Genomic DNA, 14,338 nt, shown 5'->3' on the forward strand with positions numbered 1-14,338 from the left:
CAGCAAATAAGTGTTTTAGATTTGTTTGTTTTGAATTTTCATCCAGTAGTTACTTTATTTAACTTGTTCAGCGATCGTGAACTGTGATCTCGCACGTCACGCAAAGGAAATTCAAACCACTTGTCATGACTGTCGTCAACTAGATGAAGAAATGCTCAGCGCCTTCGAAAGTCACCGCTACAATCTATAAATACACACATCACATGGCTAGACTCTCGGAAGACTACGAAACACAGCCTGCATATGAAGTAGGCACTCACGCATTTTTGGAGTTCAAAAACATCCGTCATGGTAAAAAACTGACTCCTACTCGATTTTCATTTCTTCAGTTTCCTGTGTTGTCTGGCCTTGCATGAACGGAGTGGTGCGGGGACCGCTCGGCAATCTTGTGACGTGTTTTTCTACATCAACATCATGGTATACTACTTTGAACTAAACCGGCGCCTGGAACTTTGAAGAGTGATAATTTTCCCAGTCTCATATGGCAGAATGTAGCTGAAGGCAGTTTATTTTCGTTCTTAGCTAACACAGAGAATCGTGCAACCAGAAACTGTACGGACACATTGTACACGAGGTTACTTCCTCGATCTTTTCATTCGGTCGTCAATGCTCCGACGTCAAATTATCGCTTAAACATCGCCTCAAGATGTGGTTGCCTTTCCGTTTTGGCTCAAGTTTAGTCATAATTTCGAAAGGTGAAATGATTGAAGTCTTCGGGGACGAAAAACACCCAACAGGAGATCTCGTGTTAACTGGCTGATCAATCATTTTTTTCCCGATGGTTTTTCGCGTGAGACATTTTTGATTGAATTTTCGGCTGTGAAAATAGTTCAATTTTCAATGATTTTAACGGTTGATCGCCGTTTTAAGAAGCTAACTTGTTTTTTAATCCTCGACCCATGCAATTTCTCATTCATTACTTTCTTTTTCACTTTCGCTGTAATGTAACAAACATCGTTCATTCTACAGTCACATGGAGGGAGCATGAATGGACGGATTCTAACAAGACTCCTCAACCTACATAGCGGTAAATATCATGCTAATTTGCGGCGGTAACCAGGCAGAACTTTCTTTGATTACAAGGCATTTGTTATTCTTATTTTCTGGTGTTTCCTATTTTCTTTTGATCAAAATTAAACGACGTTTTTCAAGATCTGAGGGTGGCATATGCGAAGAACAAGATCGCATGTGTTTTTCGCTGCCAAAATTAAATGTTACACAATCTGCGGGGGCGTCCCTGCGTGGCGCGAAATAGTCAGGGGCGAAGCTTGTCCACGAGAGTAACTGGCGCCATCTTCTTCGTAGCGAATTTAACCTCCCCAAAGTCGGATCTCGTTTTCGGCTTCGTTGTTAGTTTACGCAAATCTTCGAAAAGCAGAAGTTATAGAAAAAGACCTCATTTAGCCGTCAAGATGAGCTTTCGCTGAGAGTCGGCGTGGAACATCACGATTTTATGCTTTCAATGCCCTCCTTTGTTTGCACATCGCTCGCGGTGAAGTGAAAGCGTTTATTTCGAAGGCGAGTCCCTTCAACGGACGAGAAACAGCTCAGCTGAGGGTGTAGAGGATCCGCTACCTACGAATTGTTTAGAGGAATACCAAGCGATTCTGTTTGCGTTTCGAAAGGAGGGTTCCAGACTAGCCTTAAGTGGTTTTGCGTGGAGTGAACTTTGAGAAATTCAACATCTCAAGTTATCCGGTACGCCATTATTGGTTGGCCATTGTTCGCGAAACCGGATTTAGTTCGTGCCTGTGCCGCGTTGGTATGAAAACAATTGAGTTGAAAACGAAAGGAGTTCCGAAATAAATCTCGGAGGAAAGTGTCAGAGAACTCAAACAAGGACATTTTCGTCAAGAGGGGAGTGTTTCGTTTTAGTTTCAGTGACATTACGGCACAGCATAGTCGCCCAACGCTGTCGTGTTCGTTGTCGCCATTTTAACGAACTACCTTGGTGTGGTCAGATTGCTTCGTAGTTCACTGGATTTCAAGATTTGTAGCTTCGCTTTACGTAAAAAGAGGCGTCCTCCGTTCGTGAGTGAAAATAAGCGAATCTCAAGACGGAAAATCGAAATTGTGCAAGGGAAATTAGAAGACTTCAGTTTGAGAACTTTCGATTGATCGTGACGCGCCGGCTTTCTTTATAGGGAAAGCATACCACGAAAACGTCATTCACGAAAGAATTATTCATATTCACGAAAACGTCGTGTTAAGATTTGTCTCTTAGCGAACTATGTTTTAATGTTTTGAACGAACCATGGTGAACATTAGAGAACTGATCGACAATCTTCGAGCGACCAAGCCGCCGTATGAATGTCCTTTGTGTCAGAAGATATACAAGAGTTACAGTGGAATAGAATATCATTTGCGTGTTTTTAAACACGATGGCATGGAAGTTGTGGGAGCAACGCCAACATCTTCGAAAAAAGGAAAAGGCCGAGGAAGAAAGAGCGTTAAAAATAAGAAACCACCGCCATCTCCGCCAACGGTGAGTGTTCCCAGAGAGACGCTAACTTATGCTCAAGCGCAGAAAATTGTTGAAGTGGAAATAGAAGGTTTTCCTCATAGAATCCATATAAATGATCAATTAGATGTTCTGGATAGCGAAGAAATTTCCACGCCGGAGCCAGAAAAACCAGTGGAAACTTTTGAGACGATGATGATCAAGCCGCTAACTGATACAAAATCGAAGAATGAACAATCCGGCGAAAACAACAACAGAGCGAGCTTGCCGCTAGCGGATTACAGCGAGAAGTTGGAATCGGGTTTTCGGCAGCCCGATGCACCGGTTAGGTCGACCACTTACTTTCGATTTATCGAGCAAACCACTGAAGAATTGGACGAAATGGTAGAATACGACATGGACGAGGAGGATTATATTTGGTTAGATACTATAAATGAGAAACGAAAGAGCGAAGGAATTGCGCCGGTTTCTCAAGAAGTGTTCGAAACTCTGATGGACAGACTGGAGAAAGAGTCTTACTTTGAGAGCCAAACGAACTGCGATCCAAACCAGTACATCGATGAAGATGCAGTTTGTTGTATTTGTAACGACGGCGAGTGTCAAAATAGTAACGCAATCTTGTTTTGTGACATGTGCAATCTGGCTGTCCATCAAGAGTGTTATGGTGTACCATACATTCCCGAGGGACAGTGGCTTTGTCGTCGATGTCTTCAGTCGCCATCCAGAGCAGTGGACTGTGTCCTGTGTCCAAACAAAACTGGTGCTTTTAAACAGACAGATACTGGCAAGTGGGGGCATGTTGTGTGTGCATTGTGGATTCCAGAGGTGTGCTTTGCAAACACAGTATTTCTGGAACCTATTGACTCCATTGAAAACATTCCTCAAGCAAGGTGGAAACTCACTTGCTACATCTGTAAGCGTAGGCATGGTGCATGCATCCAGTGTTTCAAGACGAACTGTTATACGGCATTTCATGTCACTTGTGCACAGCAAGCAGGCTTGTACATGAAAATCGAACCTGTAAAAGGTGAAAATGGACAGATGACTGTGCGTAAGACTGCTTTTTGCGATGTTCACACACCGTCTGACTCGGAAGCAGGTAAAGAGGAAGAAAACAGTGAAGAAGAAGTTAAGGAAAAAACTAATGTTTCTAATAGTAAGACTCCGAGTAAAACAACAAGCAAGACTCCAGCAAAAGCAAGCAGTAAGTCTGCAAAATCTACCAAGTCCAAACGTAGTATCAAGAAGTTTCGGAAACTTTTGGCAGAGAAGAAAACAACTGCAGTTCCAATTGTTAACATTCCATTTATCCCTGCTCATCGGTAAGTTTCTTTGTTAGTTGTATGAAAACATTTAAGTACTATTTGTATCCAAGATTAGCTTTCTTTTGCTCTTATCACTACACACTGTTAAGAATGCTGTTTTTATAGCACTGTCTCCTAGCAACTGTCAAAAGCATATAGTTTTGTTCTGGCCTTGTTTTGAAAACCAATTACGATTTGAACATTGTTTCTTGAAGTGCAAGCAAAAAAGATTGGATATTTATCAAGCTGCAAAACAAGTTAACATGTCTGGGTATTGTTCTAGAATATAAATAGTAAAATTAAAAAAATATGGAGAAGCTCTGAGCAGTTTAAAAACTAATAAGTTTGGTAACAAGGTTATCCTGGGTTTTGTAGATAACCAGATGATTTCAAAAACCAGCATTAAATTTATTTTATTTCTTTTTATTCAAGATTCATTTTGTCTTTTCTGTGTTGTTATTATCAACTAAAGAAATTGTGGAAGAATTTAATTTAGAATCTGACAAACAAAACTTAATAATTCATCAATAACCTAGACATTATTAGACAGGTTAATTATTACCAAATGGATGTCGGTGTTTTTCAAGATTTTCCACCAGCATCTCCAGCTGAGTTTGACATTTTTTTATTGACATTTCCTCAAGGGAACAGGTTCCTCACATGTACTATAAAACATTAAAATTCATTTACACCTGTTTTTCTTTCATCAATATATTTGCTATACTTTTGGCCATTTGGAGTTGACAAATTACAGTCGGGAAAATAGATTGCTGTTGTTTCTGACTGAAAAAATAGCAAGAACTGAGCAATAGCGGTGACCGAGCTAATTGAACATCTAACCCTGAAGCAATTAAGTTTGAAATTGACTGGCATTTTATCAATTCTCTGTGCATTTTACTTTCCCCCTATCCAAAAAATTGGTCGGATTGAGTTTTTGCTTGTGACAATGAGTTTTCCTTGTCAGTACATGAGAATGAGACACTGCAGAAATTTTCCTTTCCCTCAATAATGTTGGCATTTATTTAACTGTCAAAATTGTTGAATGCCCTGCCAGTGCAGGAAAAAACCCAGGTCTGACTGCGCGGGGCAAGTAAATTTTGCTCTTAGACAAGTGAAAATGGAAGGTTAGTGGTCCATAGGGCAAGTGAAATTAGCCTCAGTAGTTTTGTTGGTGATAATTTCCAATCAAAAACAATTTCAAAACTTATCACTGCAAGATGAGTAAAACAATGAGTTGAAAGCGTCGATTAATTTTAAATCGAATCATACTTTGCTCGCATTCTTTGTGCGCATATTGGGCAAGTAATATTTTAGTGGGTGCAAATAGAGTTGGTGCTAGGATTTTTCAGTCTGGGTCCTGGGACCCACATATCTGGCCAAATAAGGGTCCTTAGCATTTTTGTGAGCCCCAATACCATTGATCCGAGGCGTCCTTTGAAATGGCTTTTTTTTTTCCGGCCGTTTCACGCACCATTGGTTTCATTTACATCATCCAAAAAAAGTGATCATGTGATGACCAATTCATGATTGTGTGATGAGTGAATCTCTGCCGTCAGGGAAGTTGCACCACAGTTTGTTTGCAAGTCTGTTGAGTTTTGCATCTTCTAACAAGATGCAATCCAAGATATGTTACAGAAAAGAGTTCAACGGATGCAAAATCCATGGTATGGATAAGATTTGCCTCAAACTTAGAACTTTTGTGGAATTTGCAAACTCTGTGCTGCAAACTTTGGCCATCCACGCCAAGATACGTTTATCATCATGTGATCACTTTTTTTAATCACGTGAATGAAACCAACAGTGCGTGAAACGGCCTGAAAAAAAGCCATTTCAAAGGACGTCGGGGATCAATAGTAATTTGGCATTCACTCGTGAATGCGTTCTTCTTTCCAGCTTTTAAACAATCCTTACAAATCATAATTAATAAAAGGTCTCCAGTATCTCTGTTCTACAGCTAATGAAATTTCTTCAGCCATTTATCCAAAAATTTGCCATGTTTACCACCTGTTGCCATTATATCAGCCTAAAAATATACCTATTCATATGAATACACAACACACACAACACATGTTTCTTTGAGTGAGAAAGCAACTCAAATTGACGGACGCTTATGCAAGTGTCAGACATACAATTGTCACCAGTCTCCAACTCTGCCAAATCAAATGTGGCAATTACAATTTTCTGAATTTTGCAATCGCAATCTGTTCAACTTTTTCTTCGTTTCTCAAACAACAGAATCTAACTGACTTGTCAAGGCTAATGTAATAAGTTCTTCAAGTAGGGTCTTGCGTCGCATAAAAATTTTGAAAATGCATTTTTGAGGATTTTTTGCGGAAAAATGTGCAATTTCTGATCCTTGGGCAACTGAAAACTGAAATGTACTGGCCCACTGGGCAACTGGTGTCAATTTTTTTTTTCCTGCCCTACCTGCCACAGTAAGGAATTTAAATACATTTTCAGAGTTAGTAACAATAGAAATCACTAGGAGAAAAAGAAAGATACTTCAGTGCTGGAAATAACCCTTGGTTATGGGACATTGACTGATCAAATTCTGAAAATTGTCAAACTTACTACAGTACAGTATGATCAGATAACATGAGCAAGCACCAAAATGACTTGGGATTTCATAGTGAAGATCCTATTTGCCGACCATGCTAGCAATGAGAAATCATAGAGCTCCATGGTTTTTTTCCCTCTCCAGACTTCAAGAAAATGTGAAATACAAATCACCCCATAAAGCCTTGTAAAGCATTTTTTATTCTGCACCAGGTTGTTCAAAGCCCGATTAAACTAACCCAGGATTAAACAGAATTTTGATTTCAGTTTAGTAACTTTCTGGTGTGGTTTTCTGTTTATATTGTTTGTGCTTCAGTTTTGAGTTTGAACAATCTCAAACTAAAGAAAAGAGTAATATTTGCTGTACAAAAGGAAAACAAGATGAGTTAAAGAAAACAATTTTTATACAAGAAAAATTAATGCTTTGGTTAACTTTTAATCCTGGATCAGTGTAAACTGGCTTTTGAACAATCCTACCCTGTTGTACATGTCTGGCTTTGATTATTTTAGTCATGAGATTATTTGGATTTGCAAATTACATAAATTGCTTATCGATGTCCGACTAGATTTGACAGGTGACATGTCCTGCTGCGAAATATTAACTAAAATTTTTTGCAGTACTATATTTTGTCACATTGCTTTGGCACTGATTTTTTTATTTTATTTTATTACTTTTTTTTTTTTTCGTTTCTTTTTGTTTTAAAGAGAATCTTAATCCTCGATCCTTCATGCACCTAAATTGATAATAGTTAATTCACTGGTTTCCTTGTTTTGGTTTACAGGCTGAGTAAGATTGTGGGTCGTGTAGCAATAGGACGCAAAGCTCAGTTTATTCAGAGCCTTCAGAGTTACTGGATGCTAAAGCGACAGTCGAGAAATGGAGTTCCATTGTTGAGAAGACTTCAGGCCAGCCACCAGAGCCAAAAAGCTGGTGCTGATGAGGTGAGGCAAATTCTCCATAATGTTGATCATACAGACTCTGTAATTTATCTTGTGAGAAGATTGATTTTGGTCAAGAGCAGGACTTTGTGTAGTCTCCTTTGGGGTCGTCATGCAACTCTCCCTCCCCAACATTAGCTCCTTAAACCTGACCCACATTTCTTTAAACCAGTGGTAAATATTCATAACATTTGTTTCCTAGTCAAGTGAGAGATCGCTGAGGATCAAGGCAATGAAGGAGCAGCTGCATTTCTGGCAACGTCTGCGGCATGATCTGGAGAGGGCTCGTCTGTTGGTGGAACTGATCAGAAAGAGAGAGAAGCTTAAACGAGAACAGGTAAGTATCTCTACTAAATTGAGCTGGTTGCTCTAGCTTGAATTGCCTATTTCTGGTTCATAAGTTATTGAAAAGAAAAAAGAAACATGGTACCAGAATAAGCTTTAGGGCACTTTTGGAAAGAACACAAGGGCCAAGGGGATAAAACAAATTTGTCCATGTACTTTCATCTGTTAATAAGTCAAGTAAGTCAGTCAAAGAAATGAAAACATTGTAACAATGTTTTCATTTTTTTGACTGACTTACTTGACTTAAACCTTTCACCCTGTGGAGGGTATAGGTCCTTAAGGGAGTCTCTCCATCCCTCTCTGTCTTGTGACTGTCTCTCTAACTGTTGCCAGTTGAAGCCTGCCTCTCTCTTCTCCTCCCTCCATTGATCATCGCCAGCTGTTCCTTCACCTTCATTTCTTTGAGCAAGATATTAATTTCTACTTTGCATTTTGTTTCCTCCTGACCAATCAGGTGAAGGTGAAACAACATGTCGTGGACCTGCAGCTGCAGCCACTCAACATTGTTCTCAGGAAAACCCTTGATCTTCTGCAGACCAAAGACCCTGGCGAGATCTTTGCTGAACCTGTTGATACTGATGAGGTAGGCAAAAAGGAGCAATGGTCAGCGTGTGATTCTTTTTGTAATAATAAGATTATCAATCCTCTTGATGGACTTACAAATTCTCAAAATTGGCATGAAAGGTTTGTAAGGCAACAGCTGGGAGAATTTGTATTTTGAGTTTGGCTTCAGTCGAAGGTTCCTAAATTGAGTTGACTCAATATTTTATCTCAATTATTATTTTGCTCTTCTCATGAGTTGTACCCTCTTTTCCTTCCTCCTCTTTCCACTGTTTTTTTCATGTAGGGGCTCATTGCTTGCTGGCTAGGATCTACAGTACCAGCCATTCAAGTGGTCTCTGTTTTACATGTAGGAGTTAGCTGCTAAAAGTGGAAGCTCTGGGATGTCTTAGGCATCCAATGTCTATGTTAACTTATGGTTCTCTCATCCAGAGCCTGGTTTGGTGAACATTCAGTGGTGTAAAACAATCATGTGGGAAATATAGTGATGGCTCAAACCAATTTTTTTTGTTATGCCTAGGTTACTGACTATCTTGATGTTATTGATGAACCCATGGATTTCTCAACGATATCGAGGCGCATTGAAGACAATCACTACACAGCTATGGAGCAGTTTGAGCATGATTTCAACCTGATCATTAGCAACTGTCTGAGGTACAATGCACCAGACACCATCTACTACCGGGCAGCACTCAAACTGCGAGACCAGGGACGTCCCATTGTGCGTGCAGCCAGGCGGCAGGTGGAACGTGCTGGTATTGACCCAGTCACTGGGCTACACACTGAGGAACCTCCTACACTTGCCGACAGGGAGCCAACTGAGGAAGGTGAGCTCCCCACAACAATTTTGGTTCTATTTGTAATGATGCAATATTGCTATATTGAAAAGTGAGAGTGTTTGCTTGAGGCAGGTGAGGTTGGCAGACTTGAAATCCCAAGGCTGGGGGTGCAAGTCCCACTCTGACCACCAAGCTAGAGTTGTTTCTTGGTAGACTCTAGTTCAACTCCCTGGTCATGTTTGTAAATAGCTAACTGGTCTGCCTCTTGTCTTTTGGGATTTTAAGCCTGTTATGTTGATTTGCGGTTAATGTGCTCAACTCCAGATCAAATGGTCTGGGTTCAAGCCCTTGCTGGGATCATTGCCTTGTGTTATTTTCTTGGGCAAGGCACTTTACTCTCAGTGCCTCTCTCCACTTACGCGTACAAATTGGAATTTAATGTTGAAGGGTAATCCTGTGTTAGTCTGGCATCCCATCCAGGGGGGAGTAGAAGTACATGTACTCCTTTTCACTTCATGCCACTGAAACTGGAGATGACAGCAAGCCTAATATGCTTCTTGGCCTGTATGCAGACTATTTTTTTACTTTACTTTATGTTAATTGGAAATATTTGTTCCTTTCAGTTTAAGTTGCATGCCTATAACTAATTTTAGGTGTAACTAAGAACATCGACCACTAAAGACATACAACACTTAGTGATATTTTGTTACTTATTCTTGTCAAGGCATCTTGTAGGACCGAAAAAAAAATATGAAATATTGCTTACAGTTGATGCATTTGTTTTCTTTTAGATTTTATCCTGACAGACGAACAAAGAAGAGACATGACACTAGAAGAACAATTGAAAGATCTACAGGAAAAACTGGACATGACCCAGGCTATAAAACATGGAGGTGAGTTATAACTAGCCAGCAAATCGCACATATAAAGCGTTTTGAGTCTCCAAAATTGATAGGATTTTTTTTTCTTTCATCAGGCGTGAGAGCGACACGAGTTAGAATGCTGCGTAAAGAGATCGCACTTGTCAGAAGAAAACTGAACCAGGAAAAGAGACAACTCTCAGAATCGAGTGGTATGTGTGCATCCTTTTAGCTCGTGATTCCACGTAACCACTCTAGCCAATCATAAAGGACACAGACAACCCAGGGAACCAATCAAAACTTACATGTAGCTGACGGAAAGCGCGGAAAAACGAGTGGGAACGAGTCACGATTGGTTTTGGGTTTACTTCTTTTTGAATGAAAAAGTGGCGCGGGCTTTTTAAGCCAATCAAGTAACGTAGTAATGCAATTAACCAATCAAAACTTGACCGTGTAGCTGACGCGAAGCGCGGGAAAACGTGTGCCAACGAGTCACGATTGGTTTTGGCTTTACTTCTGATTGGATGAAAAGTGGCGCGAGTTTTCTGAAGCCAATCGTGTAGTGTAGTAATGCAGAACCAATAGCTCTTCGACGCTCAAGTGAAAACCGCACTAATAGTTAGTGACTTGCAGAGGAAATTACAGAATTATTTTGCTGATTTTGATGTTTCTTTTCTTTTTCTGTTTAGTTGGTGGTATGGACGGATCTAGCTTCGGTGAGCCTTGTCTGTCACCACTGGATGGCGAGCACCCGCTGAAGAAGTTCAAGCCCATTGATGAGAACGAAGCACTGAATGGCGAGCCACTTCCGACCAAGAGCTTGGACACCGAAGACAATCGGTTAACAGGGGAGAGCCTGTTGAACAGCAGGGCTACAGCGAACCCCAGTCCTGGAACCAGCCGACGAAGCGGTATCCTGTTCAATAAAGGAAGGCACCGAGCTAGGCGGAACCTGTCAGCAGGCGCGGATAAGTTCCCGTTTGACATCCTACCAACTGCAAACCATGTGTTGAAAACACCGGAGAGTGAGAGAACATTTGATCCAGTCAGCACCGAGTGTCAGGTCACAGAAAATCTACACACGGACGAAGCTGGAGACGATGATGTGGTGTTCGAGGAGAGGCATCAGCCAGCGCCAAAAGAGGACAAGAAAGCACAGAAGCGGCCATGTAATGACAGCCTAGGCACCAATGATACGTGTTATGTCCCGAAGAAGACTTATAAAACCGAGCTGGGCAAGTTGATCGAAGATGCGACGATGCTTCCCATGTTCGATTCACACTCGTCTGACAGAGTCAACAATCACTTCGCGTACACGAATGGTTTACGGCAGCGTACGTATCGCTCGTACACCAGCGGTTCAGAATCAGACATCAGTGATATCCGAATGAACGGCACTCGTGCGTCCCGAGAACTCTGTCGGAAACTATCGGCGCTGTCCGAAGACGAACTTAGCACGACGGACACGGAAAACAGTTCCGCTGAAAATCGAGTGATGAATGGACCAGTGGATGGAAAGAGGAAGAAGAAATCGGCACCAAGGCCTCGGAAAACAACCACCTCTGATTCAGAGATGGCCGACCTTCCTCCCTTACAGCCATTAGACTTGGTTTGGGCAAAATGCCGAGGATATCCCTCTTATCCAGCCTTGGTGAGCCTACTACTCTTTACTTACTACCCACCCATTTATTTTGATTAAAACAGCGTCTCTCGTCTTCCGTTGACAAAATTAATTTGTTTCCATTTGAAAACGGAGAAAATTGTGTGGAAATTTCCAGTAACTAACGTACTATAACATGGTCACATTTGTAGATCTTTTTTTGTTTCCTTCCAAAGCAACTATGTTCTTCACTTTAAAGCGAAATTCAATAGTGCAAGAGACGAATATGTCTTCGTTTGCGACAACCAAGCACTCAGAAATTTCCGATTTGTATTATTCTAGCAAAAACTATCGTGAGTTTTTGGAATGCTCTTTTTTGCGACAGTTAATGTGTCGAAAGGCTGATCGCGTAGCGAATACCTCTCTATCTAAAATTAGCCTCAGCAATGTTTTTCCGTCTCTCTAACAGATCATAAATCCTCGAACGAAGAAAGGTTTCCTTCACCGTGGCGTCCCCATCCCTGTCCCCCCTGAGGATGTTTTGAAGGAGCGGGCCATTACAGAAGAACATCTTTACCTTGTACTGTTCTTTGACACAAGACGAACTTGGTAAGTGTACGTAGGAAATGAATATTTTCTAGTGATTTGTTAGATTGTTGACCAAAATTTTAGAAGAATCCTAGAGGAGAGCAAACTGTACCCTTGGCTGGGGCTGAGTAGGGGGAAGCAACTGTACCTTTGCGAAAGTTCGCTTGCCGTATCATTCATGATAGGTGAGGCTGGATGGAGTAAGAGTGGCTGCTTGGGCTGAGAGTGGTCGCTTTCTCTTCTAGACAATAGATACTGTCTTCAACTCGTTCCGTTCACAGTTCAAACTGGTATTGAGTGCTTACAAGAATTATTTCGCTGTAGCCACAAATATCCATGCGCTTTAGTCAATTCCCAAGCCCAGTGAATGAATTTCAGCGTGCTCGAACTGTTATAAGGGCCGACTAATACTCAGCTCCGCAAATCCTCAGATCAAATTAGTCACTGACTTCCATCTTACCTTTATCGCCCAAATCTTCTTCTTACTCGCAGGTTAAATTTCGTTCTCGCCTGATCTGCCTTAAAATATAACCCTTACCCTTTGCTTTATCCAGGCAATGGCTTCCTCGACACAAACTCGAACCGTTGGGACAGCACGAAGAACGAGACGAGAACAAGTTGCAGGAGGGTCGCAAAACATCCATGAGAAAATCAGTGATGATGGCTTACGAACGCGCTATTATCCACAGGGACCAAGTAGAGAGGGGTGGATCCCGAGACTCCGACGACGACGAAGACGACGATGATTACGACGACGACAATGCCGACGACGATGATGACGTGGATGGACGAGTGAACGAGAACGGCAACGATGCAGAGGACGATGAAGAAAGCGATAATGACGATGATGGTAATGACGAGCATGATCCATTGGAGGAAAATGGATTTGTTTAGAGATGTTTTTATCGCAAGAACTGTAGCCAAACCTTGCGTGATGTTAGTTTAATGGTTTCTTAGCTTCTCCAATTTGATTCAACTCCCATCGGACCAAAAAAATACACTATCAAAAATTCAATGAAGTTGTGGAGCTACTAACAAACAGAATTTGATACTTTGTAAATTTTGCATAAAGCAATTTCACATTCTTGTCCAGAGTCCGCGATCTTTTTGCTCAGGACCAAGAATAGCGACCTTTGGCCGGAGCTAATTTTTCGAACTTTGTTTTCTCATGTTTTTTCTCTTTGGTGTATCAGCCAGATACATTTCAAGAATACTAGATGATGGCCAGAGGTCACGAGTGTTGGTGCCGACCAAAACGATTGCGGTCTCTGGAGAAGGGATCTTACGCTACGTTCATTAACTAACGATTTTATGCCACACAATGAAACTGTCCATGAATCTGGCGTACTTTCTGACATTTTTACTCTTCAGTCCGATGTAAAGTTAATAAAATTAGCACGAAGGCAAAAGGGTTTTTCGAAATTAAAAATGTTCGCAACCTCAAGCAGTTAGACAGTGGAATAGTGTTTTTAAAATGTTGCACATTAAATATGAACTGTACAATTGTATTTATATCTAGAAGAAAGAAATCGATATGTAAATCCTGTGCTATTTTTTTTCCGAGACATGTCTGTTTTTTCAACAAATCGAGTGACGCCCGCGGAAATAATTCTGTGTTTCGTATATTTCTCTCTCCAATCTTATGTGTTGTTTGTCCTGTAAATTGTTGCAGCCCAGGGTCAATAAACTCGTCTATTCTGACATTGTTGCTGTTCAGTGTTAAGTTCTTTGGTTTTGACCTTGAATATACCACCCAAGCCCCGACCCTGATACACCCCCCTCCCCCACCCCCCTCTACCGCCAGCACACACGCCGGTCTCGAAAGTGCCGTTAACTTAACGGACCCAAGTTGTAAACGTAAGGAATAGTAGTGCGGGTTTTAACTCAAAAACCAATCCATTCTGTTTCGTTTGCTGATGTTTTTGTTTGAATTTCAAAACTATAAATTTATCGATCTTGAATGTAAACACGGCAAGCAAGAGTGCATTTCTGGACCAGTTACTACCGGGACTTCCGAGGAGGTGGCCCCTAATTCTTTTTTATGTTGTTTTTTTTTTTTAAATTAATTACAATTTCATGACAAAGACAAAGGTGCTGGTTGTGATTCTAACTAGCAGCCCCCGGATAAAAACGAATAACTCGGATAACTGACCACGGCAGACTTGGCAGTCTACAAACCACATTTGATACATTGTCCTTTGGTTTTCGCATTCCACTCCATCATGAGAATTTTGTCTCTGGTGCGAGACCTTATCTTTCTAATAGAGAGACTAGCAACAAGTGGAGCGAAAAAGAGTGATGGTCTGGGTCGAGAAAATCCTTCTCTGTTAGCTTCATAAAAACTT

At 41.1% G+C, this 14,338-nt stretch overlaps 1 protein-coding gene across 1 annotated transcript; it reads left to right on the forward strand.

Moving 5' to 3' along the window:
* Positions 1–183: 183 nt before the first annotated feature.
* Positions 184–13,694, forward strand: LOC145503042 (peregrin-like). The gene is made up of 10 exons (XM_081482466.1): positions 184–3,783; positions 7,104–7,263; positions 7,463–7,597; positions 8,060–8,188; positions 8,687–8,993; positions 9,737–9,838; positions 9,922–10,017; positions 10,495–11,456; positions 11,875–12,014; positions 12,548–13,694. Exons 1-10 carry the CDS (start codon positions 2,255–2,257, stop codon positions 12,885–12,887), a joined length of 3,900 nt encoding a protein of 1,299 aa, XP_081338592.1. The 5' UTR covers positions 184–2,254; the 3' UTR covers positions 12,888–13,694.
* The last annotated feature ends 644 nt before the right edge of the window (positions 13,695–14,338 follow it).

Source organism: Orbicella franksi, chromosome 11 (genome assembly GCF_964199315.1).
Source record: "Orbicella franksi chromosome 11, jaOrbFran1.1, whole genome shotgun sequence".
Classification (NCBI taxonomy): domain Eukaryota; kingdom Metazoa; phylum Cnidaria; class Anthozoa; order Scleractinia; family Merulinidae; genus Orbicella; species Orbicella franksi.

What these genes read in the sequence shown, in the direction of transcription:
- LOC145503042 (XM_081482466.1), top strand. Translation starts at nt 2,255, where the DNA reads ATGGTGAACATTAGAGAACTGATCGACAATCTTCGAGCGACCAAGCCG. An exon ending in CCAGGCTATAAAACATGGAG is followed by an intron (nt 9,839 to 9,921) that starts GTGAGTTATAAC and finishes TTCTTTCATCAG; the next exon opens with GCGTGAGAGCGACACGAGTT. An exon ending in TTTGACACAAGACGAACTTG is followed by an intron (nt 12,015 to 12,547) that starts GTAAGTGTACGT and finishes TGCTTTATCCAG; the next exon opens with GCAATGGCTTCCTCGACACA.